This window comes from Nyctibius grandis, unplaced genomic scaffold (assembly GCF_013368605.1).
Source record: "Nyctibius grandis isolate bNycGra1 unplaced genomic scaffold, bNycGra1.pri scaffold_100_arrow_ctg1, whole genome shotgun sequence".
NCBI lineage: Eukaryota > Metazoa > Chordata > Aves > Nyctibiiformes > Nyctibiidae > Nyctibius > Nyctibius grandis.
The window spans coordinates 52,538-67,491 of NW_027167476.1; the positions used below are offsets into that span (position 1 = coordinate 52,538).

At 61.1% G+C, this 14,954-nt stretch overlaps 2 protein-coding genes across 2 annotated transcripts in view; one reads left to right on the top strand and one right to left on the bottom strand.

The window, feature by feature from the left end:
• SND1 (staphylococcal nuclease and tudor domain containing 1) overlaps positions 1 to 14,954 on the top strand; it is a gene marked incomplete at its 3' end in the record, with an annotated part of 77,208 nt that overhangs the window by 49,845 nt on the left and 12,409 nt on the right. Inside the window, exons 13-15 of the mRNA XM_068424524.1 lie at positions 3,302 to 3,412; positions 3,938 to 4,010; positions 8,224 to 8,365. Of these exons, the coding sequence (XP_068280625.1) occupies positions 3,302 to 3,412; positions 3,938 to 4,010; positions 8,224 to 8,365 (326 nt within the window). The remainder of the gene's footprint in view (positions 1 to 3,301; positions 3,413 to 3,937; positions 4,011 to 8,223; positions 8,366 to 14,954) is intronic.
• LOC137677239 (uncharacterized) lies at positions 11,088 to 12,990 on the bottom strand. Its single transcript, XM_068424523.1, is given in 3 exon segments — positions 11,088 to 11,125; positions 12,492 to 12,599; positions 12,867 to 12,990. Coding segments are annotated over 3 exon segments (270 nt in total).

The following is a 14,954-nucleotide window of genomic DNA, read 5'->3' on the forward strand; positions in this document are numbered from 1 at the left end:
CTATTTCACGGCCTAATAAGATTTTTTTTGGCCACAGCAAAGAGCTTTTCATCTGCGTTTTCACATTCCCAGGCTTTAATCTGGGCTTAACTTGGGGGCTGGGTTTGGTGGCTGGGGGTGTTGGTGGCACTGGGATGCTGGCACAGGCCAGGGTTTGGTGGCTGGGGGTGTTGGTGACACTGGGGCACTGGCATGGCTCAGGGTTTGGTGGCTGTGGGTGCTGGTGGCACTGGGATGCTGGCACGGCTCTGGGTTTGGTGGCTGGGGGTGTTGGTGGCACTGGGGCGCTGGCACGGCTCTGGGTTTGGTGGCTGGGGGTGTTGGTGACACTGGGATGCTGGCACGGCTCTGGGTTTGGTGTCTGGGGGTGTTGGTGGCACTGGGGCGCTGGCACGGCTCTGGGTTTGGTGGCTGGGGGTGCTGGTGACACTGGGGCGCTGGCACAGGTCAGGGTTTGGTGGCTGGGGGTGCTGGTGACACTGGGGCCCTGGCACAGCTCTGGGTTTGGTGGCTGGGTGTTTGGTGGCACTGGGACGCTGGCACGGCTCAGGGTTTGGTGTCTGGGGCTGTTGGTGGCACTGGGATGCTGGCACGGCTCTGGGTTTGGTGTCTGGGGGTGTTGGTGGCACTGGGACGCTGGCACAGCTCTGGGTTTGGTGGCTGGGGGTGTTGGTGGCACTGGGGCGCTGGCACAGGTCAGGGTTTGGTGTCTGGGGGTGTTTGTGGCACTGGGACGCTGGCACAGGCCAGGGTTTGTGGCTGGGGTGTTGGTGGCACTGGGGCACTGGCACAGGTCAGGGTTTGGTGGCTGGTGTGACACTGGGGCACTGGCACGGCTCTGGGTTTGGTGGCTGGGGGTGTTGGTGGCACTGGGACGCTGGCACAGGCCAGGGTTTGGTGGCTGGGGGTGTTGGTGGCACTGGGACGCTGGCACGGCTCAGGGTTTGGTGTCTGGGGGTGTTGGTGGCACTGGGGCACTGGCATGGCTCAGGGTTTCATGGCTGGGGGTGTTGGTGGCACTGGGACGCTGGCACGGCTCTGGGTTTGGTGGCTGGGTGTGTTGGTGGCACTGGGACGCTGGCACAGGTCAGGGTTTGGTGGCTGGGGGTGCTGGTGTGCCCACGGGCTCATCCCTCCTGTGCTCCCCCCATGTGGCCCCGCCGGCAGCGACCTCCCCTCCTTGTCCCCATGGGGGACCCGGGCCACCTTGTCCTCACCAGGCTGGCCCCGAGCTGCTGGGGTGGTCCAGGTCCCCCAGCACCCTCCTTGCAGATTCGCACGTCCTTGGGGTGCTGCTGCCTCCGGGTCACCCCCGAGTCCCCTTGGTGTCACAGGGCACCGGGGCGAGCATCCCTGCATCCCTCCCGCCGCCACCCCTTGCCCGTTGCCATCAGCCTGGTCACCAGCCCTGGCACCTTGTGCCCAGCCCCAGCCCTTGGGGGGGCACAGACCGTGGTGTTGGGGGGCCACTGGGTCACCAGCCCTGGCACAGCCGCCTCTTTGTGCCCAAGACAGCTGGAGGTGCGGTGCTGCGGGTGCTGCCTCCTCCTGCGCCTTCCTCCCTCCTTTACCAAGCCTCATTTTTCCTTATTTTTCCTTTTTTTTCCTTATTTTTCCTTTTTTCCTTATTTTTCCTTTTTTCCTTATTTTTCCTTATTTTTCCTTATTTTTCCTTTTTTCCTTTTTTCCTTATTTTTCCTTTTTCCCTTATTTTTCCTTTTTTCCTTATTTTTCCTTTTTTTCCTTATTTTCCTTTTTCCTTTTTTCCTTTTTTTCTTTTTTCCTTATTTTTCCTTATTTTTACTTTTTTCCTTTTTTCCTTTTTTTCCTTTTTCCTTTTTTTCCTTATTTTTCCTTATTTTTCCTTTTTTCCTTATTTTCCCTTATTTTTCCTTTTTCCCTTATTTTTCCTTTTTTCCTTATTTTTCCTTTTTTCCTTATTTTTTCATTTTTCCTTATTTTTTCCTTTTTTTCCTATTTTCCTTTTTTCCTTTTTTTCCTTTTTTCCTTTTTCCTTTTTTCCTTTTTTCCTTATTTTTCCTTATTTTTCCTTTTTCCCTTATTTTTCCTTTTTTTTTCTTATTTTTCCTTTTTTCCTTATTTTTCCTTTTTTCCTTATTTTCCTTTTTTCCTTTTTCCTTTTTCTTTTTTCCTTATTTTTCCTTATTTTCCTTTTTTTTCCTTTTTCCTTTTTTCCTTTTTTTTTCCTTTTTCCTTTTTTCCTTATTTTTCCTTATTTTTCCTTTTTCCCTTATTTTTCCTTTTTTTCCCCTTTTTTCCTTTTTTTCCTTTTTTTCCTTATTTTTCCTTTTTCCTTATTTTTCCTTTTTTTTCCTTATTTTTCCTTTTTTCCTTATTTTTCCTTTTTTCTTATTTTCCTTTTTTCCTTTTTTCTTTTTTTTTATTTTTTCCTTATTTTTCCTTATTTTTCCTTTTTTCCTTATTTTTCCTTTTTTTTCCTTTTTTTTTTTTTTTTTTTTCCCCTTTTTTTTTTTTCCTTTTTTTCCTTATTTTTCCTTTTTCCTTATTTTTCCTTTTTTCCTCATTTTCCCTTTTTTTCCCCCTTTCTGCTCTGAGCTGAGACCTATTTTCACCTCCTGGTGCTGGCTCTTCCCTTCCCCCCTCAAGGGCAGGATCAGCCCCCCCCTATATATTTTTTATATAGATATATATATATACTTTATAGATGGTTTTTATTTTTAATAGTGAATTCGGGCTCTGCGCCCCGCCTGGGTAATTGGAGGGGAATTACGGACGCGCCCAGCGAGGCAGAATGGATGATCATGGTTGAAGCAGCGGGCTGGAACGGCAGCGACTGACGGTGCCCGTTGGCAGCACCCGCCGCCCCGCGCCCAGCGAGGGGGGCAGGGAGAGAAAAGAGCAATAGGGGGGTAAAATCCAGTGTGAGGCTCCCACGCCCCCAGGGGGGTGCTGAGCGCTCTGGTTTGGGGGTGCTGCGGGGGGTTTTGGGGTGATGCCCACCGCGGAGGTGCCCCCTTAGCTTGGCCAGGGGAGGTTCAGGTTGGACATTAGGAAGCATTTCTTCTCAGAAAGGGTCGTTAGCCATTGGAAGGGGCTGCCCAGGGAGGTGGTGGAGTCCCCATCTCTGGAGGGGTTTAAGAAAAGCCTGGCCATGGCACTTAGTGCCCTGGTCTAGTTGCCAGGGTGGTGTCAGGGCAACGGTTGGACTCGATGAGCCCAGAGGGCTCTTCCAATCTCATTGACTCTGGGATTGTGGGTGCTGGGGCAGCCGGACCCCCGCACCGGTGCTGAGCCCCCCTCGCTCTCTTCTCTCTCACAGCAACATCGCCGAGGCGCTGGTGAGCAAGGGCCTGGCCACCGTCATCCGCTACCGGCAAGACGACGACCAGAGGTCCTCACACTACGACGAGCTCTTGGCCGCAGAGGCTCGGTGAGTGCCGTGCCGGGGGGGTGGTACTGCCTGGCCGGGGGGCGCCTGTGCTGCCTCTGGGGGTGTATTGCAGAGCTGCACCACATCCCCCCATCCCATCCCATCCCCATCCCCATCCCATCCCATCTCACAGAATCAATGAGGCTGGAAGAGCCCTCTGGGCTCATCGAGTCCAACCATTGCCCTGACACCACCATGGCAACTAGACCAGGGCACTAAGTGCCATGGCCAGGCTTTTCTTAAACCCCTCCAGAGATGGGGACTCCACCACCTCCCTGGGCAGCCCCTTCCAATGGCTAATGACCCTTGCTGAGAAGAAATGCTTCCTAATGTCCAACCTGAACCTCCCCTGGCCAAGCTTGAGGCTGTGTCCTCTTGTCCTGTCGCTGGTTGCCTGGGAGAAGAGGCCGACTCCCACCCCGCTACAACCTCCCTTCCATCCCCATCCCATCCCACCCCATCCCCATCCATGGGGTCACCACCATGGTGGGCGCTGATGCCTCATGTCCCCCCTCTCCTTCCCAGGGCCATCAAGAACGGCAAAGGGCTGCACAGCAAGAAGGAGGTGCCCATCCACCGCGTGGCCGACATCTCCGGGGTAAGGACCGCGTGGCGCGGGCGCTTTGCCAGGACAGGGTGCGTGGAGCAGAGCTGGATCGGGGCCGGGTGCCGGCACTCTGGCACAGCCCGGGGTCCCGCTCGGTGTGTGCGGGATGTGGGGGAATTCTGACCCAAATCCTGCGTTGTCCTGGCACCCCAAATCCTGCACTATCCTGGGCACCCCAGTTCCTGCGCCCTCCTGGCACCCCAAATCCTGTGCTGTCCTGGGCACCCCAAATCCTGCGCCCTCCTGGCACCCCAAATCCTGTGCTGTCCCGGGCACCCCAGTTCCTGCGCCCTCCTGGCACCCCAAATCCTGTGCTGTCCTGGGCACCCCAATTCCTGTGTCGTCCTGGGCACCCCAAATCCTGCACCGTCCTGGGCACCCCAAATCCTACACTATCCTGGACACCCCAGTTCCTGCGCCCTCCTGGCACCTCAAATCCTGTGCTGTCCTGGCAACCCAATTCCTGCGCCCTCCTGGCACCCCAAATCCAGCACCCTCCTGGCGCCCCAGTTCCTGTGCCCTCCTGGCACCCCAGTTCCTGTGCTGTCCTGGGCACCCCAGTTCCTGTGCCCTTCTGGCACCCCAAATCCTGTGCCATCCTGGGCACCCCAATTCCTGCGCTGTCCTGGGCACCCCAGTTCCTGTGTCATCCTGGGCACCCCAGTTCCTGCGCTGTCCTGGCACCCCAAATCCTACACCCTTCTGGGCACCCCAAATCTGGGCACCCCAGTTCCTGCGCCCTCCTGGGCACCCCAACTCCTGCACCCCCCCGTAACTCAATCAGGGGCAGCGAGTGAAGGAGTCGGAGGCGAACGGGAGGGGGGAACCTCCGCCACCCAAATCGCCCTCACACACCACAGCTCTTACGAAGATTTGTTAATCTCTTTTAATCTTTAATAGTTCTCTGTAAATCGATCCCGGCCTCGCTCGGCCGCGTGTCAGCACTTGGGTGATGGATGCTGGCACACGCCGCTGCCAAAATAACTCAGTGTGAATTAGGGTCGGGGTCCTGGGGGGTTGGGGCGGTGGGAGGGGATCCATCGAGGTCCCTGGGCTCCCAGCTCCAAACTGGAGCCTCAGTGCCCTCGCCCGCTGCCAGCTCTGGCACTGGTTTGCCTGGTAGAGAGCGAGTGCCGCCACCACTGGCAAAGGGGCACCGGCGCTGGCACGGTGATGGAGCGGCTCGTGTGGCCTTGCTCCAGGTCCCTCGTCCTCTGGGGGCATCCCTGTCCCCGGGCTCTTCATACCTGAAGCCCCTGTGGTTTTGCCAAGCTGTGCCCACTGCGCTTTCCTGGCACAGCATCTCCCCTCCCCACGGCATCTCCCCTCCCCACGGCATCTCCCCTCCCCACACCGCTGGCCCAGGGGACAACAGGACATCCCAGGAGCATCCCGCTCCTCCCCACCCCCCAAGCCCTCCCTGGTGCCATCCCCACCCTCTCCCTGCCCACGGGCCAGCGTTCCCGGCGTGCCAGGAGCCGCCAAGGGACGCAGCATCCCTTCGCCGTCGCCGCAGGCTCCTCCACGAGACAAATCTCCCCAAAACCAGGGAGAAAAAGCAAAGAGCCACACAAATCCCTGCCAGCTCGCTCGTGCCACCAGCGTGCGCTCCGGCCGCCCCAAAGCCTCCCGTCCTTGTCAAAAGTCCTTGAATAATTTTGCATAATTGGCAGAGCTTCACAGAAAAGCGGCCTTGGGAGGAGGGTTTTTTTTTCCCCCTCGCTGTATTTATGCATAATTTTCCTTCGATTCCCAGCTAATTAAATGCTGGATGTGTTAAAATAACAGTAAGGGGGTGAGAGCACCTGGGTGGGGGGTGTGGGCAGCACCACATGGGGATAACCCTGGGGTGGCATCAGTTGGGGAGCCCCGAAAAGGGCTCGGGATGGGGGTGTGGGGGGGCTGCACGTGGTGGGGCGGGGGGGTCGTGCCCTGGAAGCACCTCTTTGTACCCAGGGATGATGAAGGGAGCCCGAGCTGCCAGCGTGGCGCTGGAGGTGGGAGCCAGGGCTTGGCACGGCCGGGGTGGGGAGATGCCAGCGTGGTGGAGATCCTCCAGCTGAATTTATCCGGTGACGCTGCTGGCACGTGCTCCCCTGTGTCACAGAATCACAGACTGGTTAAGGGTTGGGAGGCACCTCAGGAGATCACCCAGCCCAACCCCTGCCCAAGCAGGGTCACCCAGAGCACGTCGCACAGGGTCACGTCCAGGCGGGTTTGAATATCTCCAGAGAAGGAGACTCCCCCCTCCCTGGGCAGCCTGTGCCAGGGCTCTGGCACCCTCACGCCAAAGAAGTTCCTCCTCATATTCAGATGGAACTTCCCATGTTTCAGCTTGTGCCCGTTGCCCCTTGTCCTGTCACTGGGCACCACTGAGAAGAGTCTGGCCCCATCCCCTTGACACCCCCCCTGAGGTATCTGTGAGCATTGATAAGATCCCCCCTCAGTCTGCTCTTCTCCAGCTGAACAGCCCCAGCTCCCTCAGCCTCTCCTCGCAGCAGAGATGCTCCAGCCCTCTGACCATCTCTGTACCCCTCCGCTGGACTCTCTCCAGTAGCTCCTGGTCTGTCTTGAACTGGGGGGCCCAGAACTGCACACAGTTACTCCAGGTGTGGCCTCACCAGGGCCGTGTAGAGGGGCAGGAGAACCTCCCTCGACCTGCTGCCCACACTCTTCCTCACGCACCCCAGGACACCACTGGCCTTCCTGGCCCCAAGGGCACATTGTTGGCTCATGGGGAACTTGTTGTCCCCCAGAACCCCCAGGTCCTTCTCTGCAGAGCTGCTCTCCAGTAGGTCCCCCCCAGCCTGTACTGGTGCAGGGGGTTATTCCTCCTGGTGCCCCGGCCCCTCTGGAGGAGCAGGGGGTGCCAGCCCTGGAGAGCCCACCCAGGGGAACAGGTCCAGGAGTGCCTCATCTCCATCCCCTTGGCTGTCCCCGAGGCGCCCACTGGGTCCCTGCCAGAGCTGCCACCCGTCCCTAAGGCCACCCGCTGCGTAGCCACGGTGCCCAGAGCTGTGCTGGGGAGCCAGAGCCACCCTGAGCCCTCCCGAAATTCACCCCCGACGCCGGCACAGCCGTCCCCTCCACCGGCATCTGCTCGCCCTGCTCCTGCCCCGGTGAGCGTCGGTGCTGCGGCTCGTCCCGCTGTGCCGGTCGGCGGGGACGGCAGGAGGGGAAACGCCTCGTGGGGTGAAGGGTGGGCATCCCCGGGGATGCCATATACCGGGGGATCCCGTATCCTGGGGATACGGCCCAGGGTGGGCAAGGCTGAGCGGGCACCGAGCCCACAGCGAGGAGCGGCCACTGTCCCCACCACGAGGGACCTCGGGGGGCATCAAGGGGGGCACGCTCCCTCTCTCCTCCACAGCTCGTTTTTCTAAATCAAGAAGGGAGCGAGATAAAAGCCACCCTGGCTGCCTGTCGGGGACCCCGACCCCCCCCCCCCCCAGCCCCGGCCCCCTGAGCTACTCGGCAGCTCGTTAAGTTTTCATTAACGAACGTGCCTGAATTTATCCTCCGCGGTTGGCAGCTGGGAAGGGAGCGGGCGGCGCGCGGAGTCCTGGGACAGGGGAGTTGTGGGCTGCTCCGGTGTGGAGGGCAGGGATGGGGCAGAATGCAACCTGCCCTCTCCTCCCTGCTCCTGCCTGCTCCTGCCCGGTCCTGCCCTCTCCTGCCTGCTCCTGCCCTCTCCTCCCTGCTCCTGCCCGGTCCTGCCCTCTCCTGCCTGCTCCTCCCTGCTCCTGCCCGCTCCTGCCCGCTCCTGCCCGCTCCTGCCCGCTCCTGCCCGCTCCTGCCTGCTCCTCCCTGCTCCTGCCTGCTCCTCCCTGCTCCTGCCCGCTCCTCCCTGCTCCTGCCCTCTCCTGCCCGCTCCTGCCCGCTCCTCCCCGCTCCTCCCCGCTCCTGCCCGCTCCTGCCCTCTCCTGCCCTCTCCTGCCTGCTCCTGCCCGCTCCTGCCTTCTCCTGCCCGCTCCTGCCCTCTCCTCCCTGCTCCTGCCCGCTCCTGCCCTCTCCTGCCTGCTCCTACCTGTTCCTGCCCACTCCTGCCCACATCCCGCATCCCCCACGGGGTGGGCAAGGCCGATGCGGGCACCGAGCCCACGGCGAGGAGCGGCCGCTGTCCCCACCACGAGGGACCTCGGGGGGCATCAAGGGGGGCAGCTGGTGACCCCCTGCCCTGACCCCCCGCTTTTCTCTCCCCCAGGACACGCAGAAGGCGAAGCAGTTCCTGCCCTTCCTGCAGCGCGCCGGCCGCTCCGAGGCCGTGGTGGAGTACGTGTTCAGCGGCTCCCGCCTGAAGCTCTTCATGCCAAAGGAGACCTGCCTCATCACCTTCCTCCTCGCAGGTCAGCACCCGCTGCCCCCGGCCCTGCACATCCCCCGGCCCCCACCCGGCTTTGAGTTAACGTTGGTGCTGCCAACGGGTTGGCTTGGGAGGGGGTTGGTTGGTGTTTGATGTCTTTATAGATGATCTAGACGTAGGGATGGAGTGCACCCTCAGGGAATGTGCAGGTGACCCCAAGCTGGGTGGGAGTGTCGATCTGCTGGAGGGTAGGAAGGGTCTGCAGAGGGATCTGGACAGGTTGGATCGATGGGCCGAGACCAACAGCGTGAGGTTCAACAAGAACAAGGGCCGGGTCTGACACTTGGGCCACACCAACCCCACACACTGCAAGGAAGATGTTGAGGTGTTGGAGCGAGTGCAGAGGAGGGCGACCAAGCTGGGGAAGGGTCTGGAGGGTCTGACCTGCGAGGAACGGCTGAGGGAGCTGGGGGTGTTTTAGCCTGGAGAAGAGGAGGCTCAGAGGTGACCTTAGTGCAGTCTACAACTACCTGAAGGGAGGTTGTAGTGGAGTGGGAGTCGGCCTCTTCTCCCAGGCAACCAGTGATAGGACAAGAGGACACAGCCTCAAGCTTGGCCAGGGGAGGGTCAGGTTGGCCATGAGGAAGCATTTCTTCTCAGCAAGGGTCATTAGCCATTGGAAGGGGCTGCCAGGGAGGTGGTGGAGTCACCATCTCTGGAGGGGTTTAAGAAAAGCCTGGCCATGGCACTAAGTGCCCTGGTCTAGTTGCCATGGTGGTGTCAGGGCAATGGTTGGACTCGATGGTCTCAGAGGGCTCTTCCAACCTGGTTGACTCTGGGATGTGTGTTGGCCAACGCTTGCCCACGGAGCCGGCTCCGGGGGTGTGTAGGTGCCCCCTGCCCGGCTGGCAGAGCGGTGACCCGTACCGGTGTCCCCGTGGCACCCGGGGAAGCCCGTTGCGGTGAGCGCGGCGGCTCGGCTGGGAGGGGACGGGGGGCGGCTCAGCGCTCGCGTTTCCATGGCGACCGGCGGCGCGTGAAGGGTGACCCCGGCCGCCGATCGCTCACAAGGCGGTTATGAAAAATTCAATAAGCGTAAAATAGCTCTGCCGCGGGGAGGAACCGCGGGGGCTCCGCGAGCGACAGCGCCCGCCGCTCCCCCCGGAGGGGTGTTCATCCTGGGGGGGGGCGTGGGGGCTGGGATGGAGCCGGGAACTCGTCATCTTCAACCCCCCCAGAGCGATGCTCTGGCCTGGGGACAAGCCCATCCCGGGTCCCCCAGTCCCACCAGTGACCATCACCATCACCCTCCCATCACCAAACCCCCCCAGAGCGATGCTCTGGCCTGGGGACAAGCCCATCCCGGGTCCCCCAGTCCCACCAGTGACCATCACCATCACCCTCCCGTGACCAAATCCCCTCAGAGCCCATCCCAAGTCCCCCAGTCCCACCAGTGACCATCACCATCACCCTCCCCATCACCAAAACCCCCCCAGAGCGATGCTCTCCTGGGGACAAGCCCATCCCGGGTCCCCCAGCCCCACCAGTGACCATCACCATCCCCTCCCGCGACCAAACCACCTCAGAGCCCATCCAAGTTCCCCAGTCCCACCAGTGACCATCACCATCACCCTCCCGTGACCAAACCCCCCGTAGTGATGCTCTGGCCTGGGGACAAGCCCATCCTGGGTCCCCCAGTCCCACAGTGACCATCACCATACACCCTCCCATCACCAAACCCCCCCGTAGCGATGTTCTCCTGGGGACAAGCCCATCCCGGGTCCCCCAGTCCCACCAGTGACCATCACCATCACCTTCCCATCACCAAACCCCCCCGTAGCGATGCTCTGGCCTGGGGACAAGCCCATCCCGGGTCCCCCAGTCCCACCAGTGACCATCACCATCGCCCTCCAATGACCAAACCCCCCCAGAGCGATGCTCTGGCCTGGGCACAAGCCCATCCCGGGTCCCCCAGTCCCACCAGTGACCATCACCATCACCCTCCCATGACCAAACCCCCTCAGAGCCCATCCCAAGTCCCCCAGTCCCACCAGTGACCATCACCATCACCCTCCCATCACCAAACCCCCCCAGAGCGATGCTCTCGCCTGGGGACAAGCCCATCCCGGGTCCCCCAGTCCCACCAGTGACCATCACCATCACCCTCCCATAACCAAAACCCCCCCAGAGCGATGCTCTCGCCTGGGGACAAGCCCTTCCTGGGTCCCCCAGTCCCACCAGTGACCATCACCATCACCCTCCCATCACCAAACCCCCGTAGTGATGCTCTGGCCTGGGGACAAGCCGTCCCAGGTCCCCCAGTCCCACCAGTGTCCATCACCGTCACCCTCCCGTGACCAACCACCTCAGAGCCCATCCAAGTCCCCCAGTCCCACCAGTGACCATCACCATCACCCTCCCATCACCAAACCCCCCCAGAACGATGCTCTTGCCTGGGGACAGCCCATCCCAGGTCGCCCAGTCCCACCATTGTCCATCACCATCACCAAAAGCCCCCCAGAGCCCATCCCAAGTCCCCCAGTCCCACCAGTGACCATCACCATCACCCTCCCATCACCAAACCCCCCGTAGCGATGCTCTCCTGGGGACAAGCCCATCCCGGTGGCCACCCAGAGCTCGACCACCCCCAGCCCCGCTCCGGGCTGGCTCCTGCCGGGTGGGGAGCGTGTCCCAACCCCGTCCTTCTCCGCGCTCGTGCGTATTAATAGTCACACGCTCGTATTTATAATTAACCGCCGGTAAAATCAGCTGCCGGCGCCGGGGGGATGCGACTCCCCCGCGCCTGCGCCGGAGACGGGGGAATTTTAAGAAGCCATAAAACTCCCACGGGCTCGGGAGGGGGAACTGAGATGGATTTGGATAGTTCTGGTACCCATTAATGCCCTTCCCGTGGGGGGGATGCACACCCCGGGTCCCATGGGAGGGTCCCAGTGTGACGGTTCCCAGTATGGGAGGGTCCCAGCATGAGGGATCCCAGTTTGGGGGTGTCCCAGTGTGGGAGTGTCCCAGTTTGGGAGGGTCTCAGTTTGGGAGGGTCTCAGTGTGGTGGTTCCCAGTTTGGGAGGGTCCCAGCATGGGGGATCCCAGTTTGGGGGGGTCCCAGTGTGGCAGTTCCCAGTTTGGGAGGGTCCCAGCATGGGGGTGTCCCAGTTTGGGAGGGTCCCAGTGTGGCAGTTCCCAGTTTGGGAGGGTCGCAGCATGGGGGTGTCCCAGTTTGGGGGTGTCCCAGTTTGGGAGGGTCTCAGTGTGGTGGTTCCCAGTTTGGGAGGGTCCCAGCATGGGGGTGTCCCAGTCTGGGGGGGTCTCAGTGTGGTGGTTCCCAGTTTGTGAGGGTCCCAGCATGGGGGGGTCCCAGTTTGGGAGGGTCCCAGTGTGGCAGTTCCCAGTTTGGGAGGGTCGCAGCATGGGGGTGTCCCAGTGGGTTGGGGGGGGGGTCTCAGTGTGGGGGTGTCCCAGTGTGGGGGGTGGTCCCAGTGTGTTGGGGGGGTGTCCCAGTGTGGGGGTGTCCCAGTTTGGGAGGGTCTCAGTGTGGTGGTTCCCAGTTTGGGAGGGTCCCAGTGTGGCAGTTCCCAGTTTGGGAGGGTCCCAGCATGGGGGTGTCCCAGGATGGGGGTGTCCCAGCATGGGGGGGTCCCAGTTTTGGGGGGGTCCCAGTTTGGGAGGGTCTCAGAGTGGTGGTTCCCAGTTTGGGAGGGTCGCAGCATGGGGGTGTCCCAGTTTGGGAGGGTCTCAGTGTGGCAGTTCCCAGTTTGGGAGGGTCCCAGTTTGGGAGGGTCCCAGCATGGGGGATCCCAGTTTGGGGGTGTCCCAGTTTGGGGGTGTCCCAGTTTGGGAGGGTCTCAGTGTGGTGGTTCCCAGTTTGGGAGGGTCCCAAGCATGGGGGGTCCCAGTTTGGGGTTTCCCAGCATGGGGGTGTCCCAGCATGGGGGGGGGTCCCAGTTTTGGGGGTGTCCCAGTTTGGGAGGGTCTCAGTGTGGTGGTTCCCAGTTTGGGAGGGTCGGCAGCATGGGGGTGTCCAGTTTGGGAGGGTCTCAGTGTGGTGGTTCCCAGTTTGGGAGGGTCCCAGCATAGGGGGGGTCCCAGTTTGGGAGGGTCCCAGTGTGGGCAGTTCCCAGTTTGGGAGGGTCCCAGCATGGGGGTGTCCCAGCATAGGGGTGTCCCAGTGTGGGGGGGGTCCCCAGTTTGGGAGGGTCCCAGTGTGGCAGTTCCCAGTTTGGGAGGGTCCCAGCATGGGGGTGTCCCAGTTTGGGAGGGTCCTCAGTGTGGTGGTTCCCAGTTTGGAGGGTCTCAGTGTGGTGGTTCCCAGTTTGGGGGTGTCCCAGTTTGGGGGTGTCCCAGTTTGGGAGGGTCTCAGTGTGGTGGTTCCCAGTATGGGAGGGTCCCAGCATGGCTGATTCCCAATTTGGGGGTGTCCCAATTTGGGGGGTGTCCCAGTTTGGGAGGGTCTCAGTGTGGTGGTTCCCAGTTGGGAGGGGTCCCAGCATGGGGTGTCCCAGTTTGGGGGTGTCCCCAGTGTGTTGAGGGGGGGTCCCAGTGTGGTGGTTCCCAGTATGGGAGGGTCCCAGCATAGGGGGGTCCCAGTTTGGGAGGGTCTCAGTGTGGCGGTTCCCAGTTTGTGAGGGTCACAGCAGGGGGGTGTCCCAGCATGGGGGTGTCCCAGTTTGGGAGGGTCTCAGTGTGGTGGTTCCCAGTTTGGGAGGGTCCACAGCATGGGGGTGTCCCAGTTGGGGGTGTCCCAGTTTGGGAGGGTCTCAGTGTGGTGGTTCCCAGTATGGGAGGGTCCCAGCATGGGGGGGTCCCCAGTCTGGGAGGGTCTCAGTGTGGTGGTTCCCAGTTTGGAGGGTCCCAGTTTGGGAGGGTCCCAGCATGGGGGTGTCCCAGCATGGGGGGGTCCCAGTTTGGGAGGGTCCCAGTGTGGCAGTTCCCAGTTTGGGAGGGTCCCAGCATGGTGGGGTCCCAGTTTGGGAGGGTCTCAGTGTGGTGGTTCCCAGCATGGGAGGTCCCAGCATGGGGGTGTCCCAGTTTGGGAGGGTCCCAGTTTTGGGGGTGTCCCAGTTTGGGAGGGTCTCAGTGTGGTGGTTCCCAGTATGGGAGGGTCCCAGCATGGGGGGGTCCCAGTTTGGGAGGGTCTCAGTGTGGTGGTTCCAGTTTGGGAGGGTCCCAGTTTGGGAGGGTCCCAGCATGGGGGTGTCCCAGCGTGGGGGGGTCCCAGTTTGGGGGGGGTCCCAGTTTGGGGGGGTCTCAGTGTGGCAGTTCCCAGTTTGGGGGGGTCCCAGTATGGGGGTGTCCCAGTTTGGGTGGTCCCAGTTTGGGGGGGGTCCCAGTGTGTTGGGGGGGGGTCTCAGTGTGGTGGTTCCCAGTTTGGGAGGGTCCCAGTTTGGGAGGGTCCCAGCATGGGGGTGTCCCAGCATGGGGGGGGTCCCAGTTTGGGAGGGTCTCAGTGTGGTGGTTCACAGTTTGTGAGGGTCCCAGCATGGAGGGGTCCCAGTTTGGGGGTGCCCCAGTTTGAGGGGGTCCCAGTTTTGGGGGTGTCCCAGTTTGAGAGGGTCTCAGTGTGGTGGTTCCCAGTTTGGGAGGGTCCCCAGCATGGGGGGGTCCCAGTTTGGGAGGGTCTCAGTGTGGTGGTTCCCAGTTTGGGAGGGTCCCAGCATGGGGGGGTCCCAGTTTGGGGGTGTCCCAGGATGGGGGTGTCCCAGCATGGGGGGGTCCCAGTTTTGGGGGTGTCCCAGTTTGGGAGGGTCTCAGTGTGGTGGTTCCCAGTTTGGGAGGGTCCCAGCATGGGGGGGTCCCAGTTTGGGAGGGTCTCAGTGTGGCAGTTCCCAGTTTGGGAGGGTCCCAGCATGGGGGATCCCAGTTTGGGGGTGTCCCAGTGTGGGGGGGTCCCAGTGTGTTGGGGGGGGTCTCAGTGTGGTGGTTCCCAGTTTGGGAGGGTCCCAGTGTGTTGGGGGTGTCCCAGTGTGTGTGGGGGGGGTCCCAGTGTGTTGGGGGGGGGTCCCAGTGTGTTGGGGGGGTCCCAGTGTGTGTGGGGGGGTCCCAGTGTGGGGGAAGCCCCTGCATGGCGGGAAGCACCTTCCTCCCCCCGTAGCATCGTGCCTTGGGGGCATGGGGACATCACTCAGCTAATTGATTAATTAATAATTGCACAATATCAAACGATGTGGGGAGGCAGCGGGGGGGCTGTGGGGGGGCTGTGGGGCGGCGGGGGCTGGTGCTGGTGCCTCCCAGCCCCTCTGCCCGCTCCCGGAGCCGGCGGGATGATGGATCTCTGCGCTTTAGCGATGCCTTCGGGGGTTTTTAATATATGTATATCAAATGCAAATGAGCGTCGTAAAGAACCGACAGGTCCGGGGTAGATGCGGCTCGGGGGACGCTCCCCGGGGAGCCTCAGCCCATATTTCCACCTAAAATATCCCCGTCGGAGCGCCATAAATCCACGCAGAGAGAGGGGGTGGTTTAATCCCCGCAGCCTGACGCCGTCCCAGGGTGGGGGGGGGGCAGGATCTGGCCCCCCGGCGCTGGCAGGGGGTGGGTGCTGCTTGGCCCCGGGGCTGGGTGACCCTAAATCCCTGCCACGCTGCAGCGTTTGGGATGTGGGGACCCCAAAGGCTGCA